The sequence below is a fragment of the Uloborus diversus genome, chromosome 4, assembly GCF_026930045.1.
Source record: "Uloborus diversus isolate 005 chromosome 4, Udiv.v.3.1, whole genome shotgun sequence".
NCBI classification, from domain to species: Eukaryota; Metazoa; Arthropoda; class Arachnida; order Araneae; family Uloboridae; genus Uloborus; species Uloborus diversus.
In genome coordinates, this window is record NC_072734.1 from 135821914 (window position 1) to 135837846 (window position 15933).

The 15933-nt window shown below is 35.1% G+C and overlaps 1 protein-coding gene across 2 annotated transcripts in view; it reads left to right on the forward strand.

Annotated features, from left to right (window-relative positions):
* LOC129220240 (uncharacterized) overlaps positions 1–15933 on the forward strand; it is a 108569-nt gene that overhangs the window by 62128 nt on the left and 30508 nt on the right. For both annotated transcript variants that reach the window (XM_054854607.1, XM_054854608.1), the window contains 2 exons: positions 5535–5684; positions 11685–11918. In XM_054854607.1, the coding sequence (XP_054710582.1) occupies positions 5535–5684; positions 11685–11918 (384 nt within the window). The remainder of the gene's footprint in view (positions 1–5534; positions 5685–11684; positions 11919–15933) is intronic.

A 15933-nucleotide genomic window follows, 5' to 3' on the forward strand; every position in this document is an offset into this window, starting at 1 on the left:
TCCTAGGTTTCATATTTAAAGTAATTTTGAACCTCAATAGATGTTGCTACTTCCCGACCAACCACTCTCTCACTTTCATTCTGTAAAATTTTACATATTACATAGAGTAAATGTACACCAATGGCCTTGGGACAGGCATACCGCTATTCGCGCTCGTTTCAAACCAAGCGGCAGGGGAACATTTCTTTCCACCAAGATGGACACAAGGGATTCTAAAGGCCATTAATGAATGATTTTTGACAACAACAAATTGCCTCCCCCAGGCTTTGGGGGTGTTGATTTAGAAAATTTTCTGTGTATGTAATAGTTGTGGCAAAAGGGTCACGAGGTTACCATGCTATAAATATAAGTAATGACAATTGTACTTTAATTCGCTGTTCTTTAGTTATATACTTAAATGTTTATGCATTCTTATAATTTAAATTTTGAAAATTCCTCGATTACCCTACCATAAAAATAAACTCTATTTTCCATATCTATTAAAATAGTAATCATATAAATTTAAAAAAATTCCAGATCGGAATAATGTAAAAATCTATACTTTAAGCTGTCTTCCATTTCAGTATATAGTCCTTTAGTATTATCAAATTCCTCTTGCAATTCACAAGATTTAGAAACCGAAATGGGTATCGATCCTAACCTGTTGAACCTTTTTTCTACATCTGGTCTACCACAACGCAAAAACTTGACAACTATTGACATCTGCTCGCATTTCATCAATGTTAGACAAATGCCATATTAGGGACAAAGATGCTGCTCATTTATTAACAGCCTATGTAGATGCAGTAAATTTAAATCCAAATAACCTTATGATCAATCGTACATCCCATAAGAGAGCAAGAGAAAATCTTCGAGAGGTAAAATCAGATTTCATGAATTTAAATTTAGATTTTTTAGTTATTTCCTGGGATACAAAGCTACATCCAAACTGGAAAAAAACGCCGATAGGCTTACCATGATAGCTTCAGTTTCCAATGTTGAACAGCTACTCAGAATTTCTGAGATATTTCTTCAGTTGTATTTGATATCTTAGATGATTGCTCTTTATTGCTAACTGTTCAAGCTGTAGTGTTTTATACAGCGGCTTACAATACCAGCCGTATAAATTGTGCATTTAATTTTTTAGAGCAAAAGCTGAACGGTGAAATATTGCATTTGTATTGCTATCATCATGCACTTGAAATCGTAGTGCAGAGTGTCTTTAAAGAAGTTCTTGCCTTTCTTAGTTCTAGACTCGATATTCCATTATTTAAGCGCTTCAAAATTCAAAAATTACACATACCACTTAAATTCTAAAAGAAGAATTTGATGACATATTATTTTTCATAGAAAGTGGAATTAAGAAATACTACAGAGAATTCTCATAACGTGTAATAATATTTCTTGGTGAAGTCCCCCCTCCTACAGGGATATGTTTTTGGCAACCTGGAGCTTATCTGTGAACCAGATGGGTGGCAAAAGGAATTTATTGTTTGAATATTTATATATTTAGGAGACAATTTAAATTGACCTTACATGAAGAAATTGCCCGTAAATGCTGTTTTACAGTTAAATGTTGTATGAAGATATAGTTTTTCGCAGCAACCCATTCTAGGCCTTTTAAATTAATATAAAGTCTAGTGTCTAAAAAACCTGCAGCGTACAAAATGATGACAAACATGCAGCAGAAGCAGTGATTGAGAAGTTCATAAATCACTTGTGGTACTTAGGGGATGAACTAGTAGCTTTGTCCGTATTGGATAAAGGAATTAACTTTGAAGATAGGAAAAGACTACTTCAAAAAAATGCTTGCTGAATAGGAAGACGTGTCTGATGACTTTATAAAAAATTTCAACAGTAGATGATTTGGAATACTTTCTTAGTAAAGATCTTTCTCTTTATAGAATCAATTACAAGTCAATAAAACTGTTTGATAAGTTACAAACACCAAAAGATGCTTTCCTATTTGATCCTGATTCATGGCAAAATGAAGGAAGCTATTTAAATTGAAGAGATATCGTTAAAATGCTGAAAGTTGTGAATGATACAACTGAAAGAGGAGCACAATTAATCGAAGAATTTCACAATCAAGTTACCAAATATGAACCACAAAAGAAATTTAGTATTTTACAGACACTCCCAGACTATCGGAAAAAAAAAAAAAAAAAAATGCGCACGATTGAGATACATTGAGAAAAGTGTACGATTAAGGTAAAGTTTCTAATGCAATATTTCATTCTTATTCAAAGTAAAATCTTTAGACGATATGAAGTAATTAAAAAGATTAATTTTAGTGCTACCTCGCTGTAAAAATGTTTTGAAAACATAGGAGAAACGATGTACGGGATCTGAAGTAAAAACTGGAAGATTTGTGAGAAAATTATCAAAAGTGTTAAAGTTCAACGTCCTAGGGGCACGTGTTATTATTGACCGATCGAGTTCAAATTTTGCACCGATTACTTTTTATTATAGAGTCACAAAACTAGGGGGGCGTCACTTATTGAATTCCAAAAAAAAAAATTTCCCATATAAATAAGGACCACCCTAATATATATATATATATATATATATATATATATATATATATATATATATATATATATATATATATATATATATATATATATATATATATATATATATATATATATATATATATATATATATATATATATATATATATATATATATATATATATTGCCGCGCAGAGGGTAATCACAGTGGCTCAGTTGACAGCGTGCGGGGATTCGAACATGTAGGAACCAGGATATGGTCCCCGCTGTGACAATTCAGAGTTTGGACTTTTAAATTGATTTTATTTACACTGTGTTCAAAATGTTCTGGAAGTTTTTCTCACTTTCTAATGGAACGTTCTAGAATGTTCTATGTCCATATAAAAGCGTGAGCCTCACGAGTTGTAAGCAGCTCTCTAGTTCTACCATGCTGCGAGTTGCGGCAAGCTAATAAAGTATCTAGTTTAGTTAAACGTACTCTGTAATTATTTAAATCATCGTGACAGATTTGGTGGAAGCGCCGGGTATATATCCCGGTACCTCTCGAGCTGGATTCCAATAGGATGGAGCACAATATCTGCTAAATTATCTGAATGGCTTAACATCGGTGTGAAAGTGATCTGTTCCATGAGTGTGCTTTTATATATATATATATATATATTTATATTTATATATATATATATATATATATATATTTATATTTATATATATATATATATATATATATATATATATATATATATATATATATATATATATATATATATATATATATATATATATATATATATATAAATAAATTAAAAATTTGAAGGTAAGCAGTACATATGGTAAGATAACCTCTCCTCTGTTTAAGGGCAAGAGTTAGTGCTATTGCATAGGTGATTCTTACAGAGGGGCAGGGGGGGGGGAACTGCCCCCTCACTTCCAAAAGAAAAGGAGCCTTACCCTCTCGCTTTTCAAAGTTAAAAATTAATGCTTGATTGAAAAAGAATTTTCTATAGGGTGGGGTTGATTTATTTTACGAAAGTAAAAGCTAAAAATTCTAAATGAATGAGCTTTTCTCATCTTATTTCATAAGAATAGGACTTTAAAATGGCAGAGAAAAGTCTACGATGGCCATTTATCCCGATTTTTGATGCAATATTCCACATTTTTAGAAGTTAGTATATCAGTAATGTTAAAAGCCGGTAATATAGCTCAATTTTATACACAAAAAAAAAAAACCTTCAGAGGCCACGCCCCTGCCCTCCACACTTCTTTTAACCCTTTTTTGTTGCACCAGCCGCCTATGGAAACCTGGTAGGTGCTACTATACAGCATGATTTAGGGAGTGTGGAATCAATGAAAGCCAACCTAGGATCTAAACTTTAAACGCATTTTACTCGAAACTTTAAATAGTCCACTTACATTCTCCTTTGCTTCTCACTCTCTCATAATTATGTATATAGACCAGTGGTTGGAAGTAGCGTGGTACAAGTAGCGATGCTACTGTAGCAGCTACATTTTTTGTAGTTTGTTGTGTAGAGCACTACTTTTTTTTAAAGTAATGCAGTGAGTAGTTCGATACAAAAAATAGTAGTTTGTAATAATTTCTGGAAACTACTTTTAAGTACACTTAAAAAAAAAAGAAAGAACGGCAACATCTTAACAATTAACATGCATTGATCATAAGGGCATCAAAGAAAAAGCATTCAAAATGCATTTTGTTGCTGTAGAAAACGAACTACAACTAATCAGCTTGTGGATCAATTAATGTAAAATACATTTTCAAACATTTTCTTTAATGCATCTTAATACTCTCTGCAAATGACGTGGGTAAAAAGTATTAAACTTTTTTGTTGATGCATTTTATAGTTTAATATAGTAATAATATAATAAGTATAGTTTAATATAGGTACATGATTGAATACAAAATTCGAGAGACTGAATGAAATAATATCTTAATGGATAAATGAAAAGCTAAATTTATGCGGAAAAAATCCAACAACGCGGTCCAAAACTGGATTCATTCCATTTTATATATATATATATATATATATATATATATATATATATATATATATATATATATATATATATATATATATATATATATATATATATATATATATATATATATATATATATATATATATATATAAAATACGAGATTTCATAGTTACATATTCATTTGTATACGGAAATGGAACGAATTTTTTTTTTACGTTTCTTACATCGATATTCTCTGGCATGACAAAAGAAACGGTTCTTCTGTTCTATGCTCAAGCATTGCGTGTAAAATATCGTAATCGTAAAGAATAGCAAATGTCAAAACAGAATGACACTAAACCGAATGAATGAGATAGTTTGTATGAGGATTATCCGCGTTATGTACAAAGTTTATCCGCTATGTCACATCATTTTTCTCTTAAGATATACAGAACAGCTTCCTGGTTAAGAAAAAAAAAAACGTTTCACGAACTGTAAAAAAGTGGAAAGGGGAAGAGAAAACCAGGGATAAATACGTATATACGTCGAAAAGTTACTGGTGTAAAATCGGTGGTTGAAGCACACATTTTGTTTCCTTTTCTTTTCCGTAATGTTAATTTCTCTAATTTTATTTTATTTATTTGTTTATTTTTTACTTATGGCGACTGAAAGAAATAAACCAAGATCGACCCATTTACGTAGGATATGTCAAGTCCACGTAGGATATGTCAAGTCCAATGTGACCTGCCTTGCACGCGCCGAATTGAAATGTTTTATCTCTTTCGTTAGTTCCTTAAATAACCGCAAGGTGGCATTCTTTTTCGTGCGGTATCAGTATATAAATGTTATTTCTGTCAAATGAAAGCGTTTTGCATTGATTTGAAGTATACACTAAGAACATGTTTGCAGATTTAGGATCAAACAATTCGTATCCATTTCGACAGGGTGCCAAAATGAAAAACGAGTCATACAAGTAATTCTTTTTGTTTTCTTATAAATGACGCTAAATCATAATGAGAACAAATTAAAGCCTCATATTTATGCATTAAGTGTGTTTTCTTACCTTTCAGGTACTTTTCGAGATGAAAAGTCATTTCAGACGGCGCAGCAAAATGGCTCCAAATGCCCAAATGGAAAAAAGAACGGAATTACGAAGCAAGAACCGGAGTGGATTAGTCTCAGCCGAAAACTTTGTGCCAAGTTCGTTGAAGGCCACATAGGTAAGCCAGAATATATTTTATGAAATCTTATTTTTGAAATAACACTATTCGACTTAAATTTAGAGACTTCAGACATTCCTGAATCAGGGGCCCCCTAACTTTTAAAAATAGTTACACTTACCCTAATGCGCTATGCTAACGTAACAAGGCTACAGGACAGGATTATTTACACACAGTGACTTGCTAGGAAAATGCATCTTCTAAAAAAGCATTTTATCTTTTCATTATATTTTTTTTTCCTCATTTATTTCAAAGTTTCATTAGGAACCCCATTCCGATGAACAGCACACGTTCGTACTAAAGAAAGTTTTACTCGTCAAAATGTACTTTGAAAAATCAAGTAGATTTTATTTCTAAAATTTAACAGCCTTCATAGTTATGGATAAGGCCGTGTTTAAGGGGGAGTCAAAGTGGTTCAGGCCCCTCCCGAAAGAAATGTAAAAATACTAATTGTGAATAATAATTTTAATATTCTTAAACTTAAATTTGAAAATTTCTCATAATATTTGGCCTCCCCCCCCCCCCCATGAAACAAATTTAACTGTGCGCTCCTGGTTACATATATGTTTCAAATTGTTTACGTAAATGTACCCCGTCTGTAGAATCCCTTTGAAGTCAAGAAAATTTAGCGGTTTCAAAAGCAATTTTAAAGTTTAAAGTTAATCGTGAGATTGAAAAATACTGTCTAGGGATAAAACTAATTAAATTACAAGAGTGTCGCGACCCACCAAAAAATCGATGCGCAAACCAGCTGTGGGTTGCAACCCATACATTGAAAACATTGCGTTAATTAGAATTCTTCGTAAATTCCATTTCTTAAGATTCTCCAAAATTCAAAATAAAGAATCAGGAAAAATGTAGGCAAGTTCGTGTTTGACCACAAAAGTGAGGTGGGTGGATACAATAAAGTCCTGATTATCCAAAACCTTCCACACTTTCAAAAAAACAAAAAAATATTATTATTATTATTATTATTATTATTTTTTTTTTTTTTTTTTTTTTTTTTGTCGACGATAATTAAATTAAAGTAGACAAATGCACACATTTTGACGAAACAAGTGCCAAAATATATTTCTTGACATTTCTATTTTTTTCTTCTCCTTCCCTTCCAATGATATCAAACCTTCCATGGTTTTGGTTATCAAAATCTGATTACCTTAAACATGATTTTAAAATCTATGCTACTTTCTACTTTAAATGAACAATACTTACTGATTTCTAGATCTACACGACTTACGCGAGTAATTGAGTGACCGAACCAGTCTTTTTCAAAAAAAAATTGCTCTCCCCTACCCTATGCATTTCTTGTATAACTTAGCTTGATCTGTTTCTTTTCATCAGTTTGCAGCATTTGCTCGCGTATGGGTATAATTTATTTGAAATGATGAGCAATCCTTTTTAAGCTTTTACATACATTTTTATGCATTGTTATGACTTTAATTACAGTTTAAATTTTTGCGAGAGTAATCGACCTTTTTACAGCCATTCAATACACGAATATCGTTTTTTACTTACTTTTCGGAATTTCCGCGCATTCGGTTATCTGCCGTTGCCGTGTCACCCTATTCCGCGGATAATCGAGAGTTTACTGTAGGGTTATCATTCGTTCATTGTATGCTATGCTGCCTGTTCTTGATCGATCTGGCTGATTGAACATCAGGTTTATCGGTGTCTAAATAAACCGCTCTTGGTGTTTTTTTTATTTTATTTTTTTAGAGGGTAGGGGTTCAAGTTTCCTCATAGTTTCAGAAAATTTCACACTGCCTACAGAAAATTTTACTTAAGTCTACTATCTCCCGTACAACAACGAATAGACAATGAAATACAACCTTAAGCGAAATCGCATAGAATAATCGCGAAAAATTACAAAACGCAACCAACATGAAAAATGCATTTATGATTCTTTTAATCGCCACGCCGTTGTCATCTGTTTGATCAACTGCTGACTGCTCTTGCTTTTGATTCTGCTCGTGGAAACTATTGAAAGACCTTGATGACCCATAAAAAGAAACATCATAATGCAAACATTATCTTTCAAGGTTTCCTTAATTGGGGAACCGTCTCTCGTAGTTTCAGGACACTTCTTCGCGACGCCATTTTCCTTTTCTTTAACAAGTTTTAAAAACTCATTACGATTCGATCATAACTTTTATGAAGCGCAAGTTGATGGCAAAATAATGTTGAGTGATATTTTCAGTTCTAAATACACTCCTCAAAAGTGAAAATGCAACACCAAAAAGGAGTTTTTTTAATGAAATAAAATTTTAGACGCGTCCATGCGTGAGAGTAACATTGATAGGAAAGTGATTACAAAAGGAAAGCAAAATGATTCTTTACTGCTGGAGAAATCACAAATCAATGGCGGTTTTAGTAACCCGTTGAATCACCTCTAGCGTGAATGTCCGACGCTATACAGGCAAGCATTGAGGCATAACTGCCTCATACGATTTCCTACGTCATCTCGAAAAACAGTTGCTGTAAATGCGCCTCTTATTCGATCAAACTCATAGGCTGTCCAACTTACTGTCCCAAGTGATCCCAGATATGCTCGATTTGTAACAAATCAGGAGATCGCTCAGGCCAGAGAAGGTGATAATGAGGAAGTACCCTGATACCCTTGCTCTGAGTGACTGAGCATTTTCCTATTAAAAATGACTTCCGGGATCCCGCTACGAGTGCCAATACATGTCACTGAAACATGACAAAAAACGTACCGTTTGGCTGTCGTGGTGCTGTGGATGAATATTAGGGAGGATCATGTTTCGTATACGATAGCACCCCATAACGTCACTCCGGTTGTTAGAGCAGTGCTGCGTTGAAAAGCAAATTCACTATTAGGATATCCACAATGGAGTCTCCACATGCGTACACAATTGTCATTATTGCCCAGATATGATCTGATTTATCGCTAAATACGATTTAGATTTATTCGTTTGCAGTCTAATCCGGTCAAAGTTGGCACTACTCCAAGTAGAGGAGCCCTCTTAGGGCAGTTGAAAAGCAGTGCTCAAAGACTGCATTGGGTTTTCAGTGACACACCGCACCCAGATCTGGTGACGTTATGGGGTGCAATGGTATACGAAACATAGTCATACTTGATATTAAACCACAGCACCATGTCAGTTTAGTGGTACAAACATTTGTGTCAGGCTTCAAAAACATTTATTGACACTCATGTTGCGGCTCCGATTAGCCATTTTTACTTCCTTTTACGAAATAAAGGAAGTATTGTATTCGCGAAAAAAATTTCACCTAAAAATCGACCTTAATTTCCATTTTGCTAGCCCCCATGAATTTTTTTTTCAACCCGACCACACGTGGATATATTGCCTAAGAACGTATAGACACTCGAAATATCCATTTTGACGATCCCCGAATTAATTACAACGACTTTTCTCGCGACGTCTGTATGTACGTATGTATGTGCGTATGTACGTATGTTTGCGTATGTACGTATGTTTGCGTATGGATGTGCGTATGCATCTCGCATAACTCAAAAACGGTATAACCTAGAAAGTTGAAATTTGGTACGTAGACTCCTAGTGGGGTCCAGTTGTGCACCTCCCCTGTTGGTTGCACTCAGATGCTCCAAAAGGGGTGTTTTACACCTTTTTTGGGGGGAAATCATTGTCAATTTCAATGCAAACTCAAGTGATGTTATAATTTGGCAAACACTTGGCGATATATCGCCAAGCTTTTTGTCGTCAAGTTCTGTCACCAACTTGACGATTTTGGCGGTTTTTTTGAGCAATCACGATTGCTTATTGTTCTCATTTGACTGTTTTGATGTCCTATCTTTTTATTTTCCCACCGCCACCCTCCGCACCCTGTCACCGTAGACCGGCTCCTCACGTTGCTGCTCCTATAGCGAAAGTCGTCTCCAGGTTGCATCCATGTCCTACACACACGCGTATACATAAGCAGCTACACACACACACACACGCACGCAGACACACATACACACATACACACAACTTCCCACACATTCATGCCTGCACACTGACACAAACACATATGCCTACACACACATACACATAACCCCCCTCACACACACATACCCCCACACACAAACACACACGCCTACATACACACACTTGTGATTGCGAAAAACATAATTTGAATTCAAGATGTCAAAATTCAAATTAATTTTTTTTTTTTTTTAAATTTTTAATCTGGTTTCAATTTAGCCATATTTAGAGAGTTAACCATTGAATCACATTAAAACTGCCAATATTGGGAAAATTTATCTGTACAAAACGTTTTCTTTGCTTCGGTTCGGGGGTCAATTGCCCCCTAAACCGTATGAAATATTATTCATTCAAGTTGTGTTCAAATACTTTATGAGTAAAAAGTAAAATTATAAACGCTTGCAGTAATCTTTTCAGTTAATTAATTATTTTTAGGAGTAAATGTTCGAAATACCACTTCCTTTCATTGCTTATAAAATTATTTAGCTACGTTTATGCCGTACTTGGCGTCTTATTCGTGGCTGAGTTGATACACTGCTCGACATTGAAAATGCAACACCAAGAAGGAGTGTTCAGAAATTTATGCAAAGATTAGAGTAGACTTACATCACTGAGTTATGTAAATGATGTGAAATGTGCAGCTCTCTGACGCACGTGAAGTAAGATATAAGGGAAGGAACTTGCAGAATGGGCAATATTCGTGTAGTTATTTCTGACTGGAGAAATATGGAAGAAATTTTGTTTTTGTCTTGGAGGATACGTGTAACACGAGAGAATGCCAGGCCGCCGTCAACGAAGGCACTTACAGCAGATAGACGATTTTACGAGGGGTATGGTGATCGGACTGAGAAGGGGAGGTTGGTCTGTACGTCAAGTCGTAGCTGATACCCACATGGATGCGAGCACGGTGCATCGGGCAGCCAGGGTGACGTCAAAACGCGTGGATCGACGCATCCACCGACAAGCTGTAGCAGACCCACAAGTATCTTGTTCCTCGATTCTGCAGCAGGTGCAAGATACCATGAATTTTCCCGTGTCAACCAGAACCATTTCCCGTCGTTTGGTTGCACGTGGTCTGCAATCACGGCGTTCGCTAAGAAAACTGCCATTGACCCCACAGCATAGACAGCAACGTTTAGTATGGTGCCAGACAAGAGCGACGTGGATGTCAGAATGGCGAAATGTCGTGTTCTCAGATGAATCCCGCTTCTGTTTATCCTGTGATAGTCGTCGCATACGTGTGTGGCGTCGACGTGGAGACAGATCTAATCCGGCAGTAACTATGGAACGTCCCACCGCACGAGAACGTGGCATAATGGTTTGGGGTGCAATTGCGTACAATTCCATATCACCTCTAGTTCGTATTCAGGGCACTTTGACGGCCCAACGATACTTGGATAATGTGCTGCAGCCGGTGGCAATCCCTTACCTTCAAGGGCTACCTAATGCAATATTTCAGCAGGATAACGCCCGACCACACAGTGCTCGCATCTGCCAACATGCTGTCCAAGGCACACAGATGCTTCCCTAGCCACCATACTCTCCTGACCTGTCACCAATCAAACATGTGTGGAATATGATTGGACGCCGTTTGCAGATTCTATCCCTGCCTCGTTCAGAAGACGAACTGTGGCAAAAGGTTGAAAGGGAATGGAGAGCCATCCCTCTGGACACCATCCGCACCCTTGTTGACTCTATGCGTAGACGTGTTTCTTCGTGTATCGCTGTCCGCGGTGGTCCTACATCCTACTGAGCCGACGCCGTTCTCGCTCTTTATTCTGCCTATCATTTTGAAATTAAGATCATTTATTATTCCTTGCTGCCTCTGTCTTTTTTCCAAATTTCATCACTTTCTGACCACTTCTTCTTGGTATTGCATTTTCAATGTCGAGTAGTGTACTTTTTATTGATACTCAAGCAGTTGTATCTTCCCCTCTCTTATGTTGGTGAAATGCTGCTAAATTTGACTATTCATCAGTAATCCAATCTACATTAAAGATTGTTCTTACCTCATTTTTAATTCCTCTCGCAGAATCCCATTCTACCAATTCCTGTGATCACCAGGAATTGAATGGAGTGGAAGAGTGTGGAATTACTACTCCTGAGACCAATGGCATTCGGAGGAAAGAGCCGCTGCAATACTTTAATGAAGAAAAGAAAAAGAAAACTGTAGAGATGCCCTCTGTTGAAAACTCCCCTAGCAATGAGCCTCCCTGGGTACCTCTGAGTAGAAAACTGTGCACCAAGTTCATCGAGGAGCACATAGGTCTGTATTTTTAGTTTTAATAAATTATCGGCGCAATTTCATTCATTGTCAGCAAATAATAGAAACAAAGAAGAAAAAAAAGAAATTTAGCAAACGTAGTTGGATAGAACCTTTGCAGATTTGTTGATTTTTAGGTATGACATAGAATACATGGTGATTTTGAATATGTTTTTACAAATTGAGAAGAGTGGTAGAATTCTTCCAGGCGACTCATAATTCACAAGCTTGCAACCAAAAAAGTTATTACAAACCAATAACTGATTCTGATAGATTTTCAGTCGCTAATTTCAGGAAGAATTCCATCACGCACCAGTTTTTCCGAAATTAGAAACTTGGCCACCATTGAACTCTTTCATTATATAGTGTGCAATGCTTAAGTAAAAAGATGTGAGTTAAGCATATAGTTCATAAATTGTCATTTTGGCGGAAGCTTTCTGTGGCTTTAGGGAGCGGGGAAGAAAAGTTAAAAAAGAAAAAGGAAAAATAAGCAATTTTTAAGTTGATTAATATGTTCAAAACAATTTTTGTTTAATCAGTTACCTAAAAATCGCTCAATTTTGTAGAGTGAATATGTTGAAAATCCAAATTAAAATTCAGTTGTTATCACAATAGGAAATCATAAGCATCAGGTATGTCTGGAAATGAGTTTACTTACTTTTTTCTACCTCCTCCCTTCCCCCGTTCCCTATTTTACACTTCTGCTCTCTGTTTGATTATTCTTTGATCTTTGATTGAAATGATTCTGGGAAGAGCAGCACAATTTTCTATGAAAATGTTATACATGTAGAGGGTTTCCTACCCACGGCAGATGTGTGTGCATAATTTTATTGTTTTTATGAATTAAAGTTTTAACCTCTTAAAAAGCAACAAGGGCCAGGGTGTGCCCGGGGGGGGGGGGGCACCTGTTGGCCCGGGTCCGAGCCTGAAGAGGGCCCGAAATTTTTAAAAAGAGGGTCAAATTTATGTCGGAACGTAGGGGTAAATAATATGGAGGGGGACCAGTAAAAGTCATTTGTGACGGGCCCCAACATTTCTGTGCACGCCCTTGACAAGGGCTTGTCTAAATTCACTTGATTCCTTTTGTTATGTTTGTAGAGAATTTGCAGCGAAGAAGAACTAAAGAAATGTAACAGATTTTTAGAAGAGAGTATGTTTTGCACATTTTCGTGAAAAATTTGAAAACCAGGATAAGTAGTGGATTTTACATAAAAGGCTTTGAAAGAGTGGTAAAAAGCATGAAATAGTCTTTCCGTTTTGGAAAAAGAAAATTAAGCATTAAATATGTGCATGAATCCAAGCTTTATTGAACAATGGTAACTTAAAATTACTATAAAACTAAACACATTTATAATTACATAGCTGCCAAGTGCTCCGTTTTTCCCGGAGTTTCTCCGATTTTTATTGCGTACTCCGAAAATCCGATTTATTCCAAAAAACTCCGTTTTTTTGACTTTGCTTGTACACTTTTCGATTTCTAAGGAAAAAAAAGAAATTTCCCTATCCTGGAAGGTAGGAATTGTTCACAAACTCAACAAAAGAGGATTCAGTTTGATGCTCTGGAAGCATTAGTATCAGGATCAACACTGAGTGGAGCGTCGATTAATCGGAGAACATCGTTTTTTCATCGAGCATTTCAGCTACGTGCAAAACGTAGCCGCCATGTTTGGTCATTCATAAGATGGAAGTAGGCGATGCCTAAGTGCTTTCGTTTTCAAAGACAAAGCAAAATTGGGGTTTCTTTTAACTGCAAACTAGTGAAAATAAGCAAAATATGCTACAAAATGTTTTTTTTTTTTGGTTATTTTAAATAATTTTATTGAGAAATGAAGACAATTATACTATTTAAAGTTTCATCTTAACCGAATTGCTTTGGACACGGGTGTGCTAAAAATTTTCAATTAAATCGTAGTTTCATGGGGATTTTTTATTTTAAAGATATTTTCATGCAACAAATTCAAAATTTTATATCTGAATTTTTGACTTAGTCGCCATATTTGGTCATTTGCGAGATTTAAGTACACAAGACTCTTAAAGTGGCCAAGTTTTCAAAATCGGAATTAGATGTTTATTGCAATGCAAACTATTGAAAATAATGCAAAATGGGCTTTTTTTTTCGGAAAATTCTTAATTTTTTTCTTGAAAAATGCAAAATTTTTTTCTTCAGAATATTATTTTATCCTCATTGGTTTAGACGCTAATGTGCTAAAAACTGTCTATTTCATCTAAATTTTAGTTTTGTAAGGATTATTAATTATTTATAATTACTTTTAATGCAACAAATTCAAAAATCTATCATCTTAAATTTTTCGCATTGTTACCATGTTTGGTCATTTGCAAGATGGAAGTAGACAAGACTATTAATAGCCTAAGTTTCCGAAAACAGAATTGGTTGTTTGTCTCAATACAAACTATTGAAAATAACAAAAGGCAAAAAGTTAGTTTTTTTTTTGAAAGGGAAATTTTATCTGTATTTGATCCTTTTTGCCTCGGAGGCTTTGTTATAAGCTGAAACTATTTCATCTATAATAAAGGTTTCTGCTGACTTCTCTATTTATTTATTTATTTATTTATTTATTTATTTAATAAATCAGAAACCTATTTTAACTTGAATTTTCCATGTACAAAAAAAGTATTGAATAACTTTATTTTAGAATGTGTGAAGTCCTATTCATCTATTTTTTAAATGAAAGTTGTAATAACTGCCCCATCCCCCCTCCAGTTTGTGTTTCAAAACTTAGCGACAGTGGTGGCCACTAAGTTTTTGGAGTCTAGTGGCCACTGGCCACTTAGAAGATTTCCGAGTCTTGACCTTTACTATGAAGTTGCTTTACTTCCAAGTATAGGAAGTAATTGTGTTTTTTTTTTATTATTATTATTTTTAAAATCTTCAATATGTTCTTATGCAATGCATTTTCAATAGATGTCGGATATGTATAAAATAATATTTTAAAGGGTTGCAGTTTTATTGAATCAAACAGTAATCATGTTTTTTTTTACTTTTCAATATGTACCTACGTAATGGTGCTTTTTTAATGTAAAATAATTGTATTTTGAACTTGGTTGTAGTTTTGTTGAAAATCTAACATGAAAATTCAGAAACGCATTGTAATGGTGCTTAGATAGAAGCTTACGATACAGAAGGAAGGTTTAGCACAGGCCACGATTTGGTGCTCCTATTTTAACCCTCATTGCTCCTATTTTTTCCCTTAAGTGCTCCTATTTTTTTTATCTTGAGGTTGGCAGCTATGTAATTAGCATGTTTTTTTTAATTGTTGGAAACACACATTATTTTGTAAGCAATAAACTTAGAAATATTTTTGAAAGACCTTCTTCCTCCTAGAATATTCAAAATATACTTTTTTGCCCATACAAGCCCATTTTGTCTGATTTGTGGTGTCATTCACCCCCCCCCCCCCCAAAAAAAACCGCCAAACAGAAGAAAGTTTTAATATTCTATGTAAGCATGAAATCCATACAATCTTCAGTCTAAGTACTTTCTACATGAATTTAGTCCTGAGTAGTATTCACCCCATGATGTGGAGTGGAAGAGAGGGGGTTTCCCCTCGCAAATTTTTCAAATTTGTAGTCCTAAAAATACATTTTAGCTTCATATTTTTCAGAAACTTGCAATTCCACTTTGGGTGTCACCCGCTAGATGGGTGACACCCTGGGCAAGCCGCCCCCCTCCCCCCCCACCATAGTGAGACCACTGCGGTATTGGATTCTATAACAGATAACTTCATATTGCCACAAGTCTGAAGACTTTTTTTTTCTTTCGCAAATCCTCTTACAGACTGAATAATGTAGATCGAATTATTTTTGAGTGTGACACATGATCAATAGCAGTCGAAGAGTTTGGATCTCTATCGTCGCGCTCAATCGGAGAAAGATTGAAGCAAACTTGACAAAGTTTAATAATTGAAACAACAAATTATTTCATTTTCTTGCATTTAAAACAGACTGAAATAAAGAAATTAAAGCTTCTTTTTGTCCAAATCAACAATTAAGACACCTT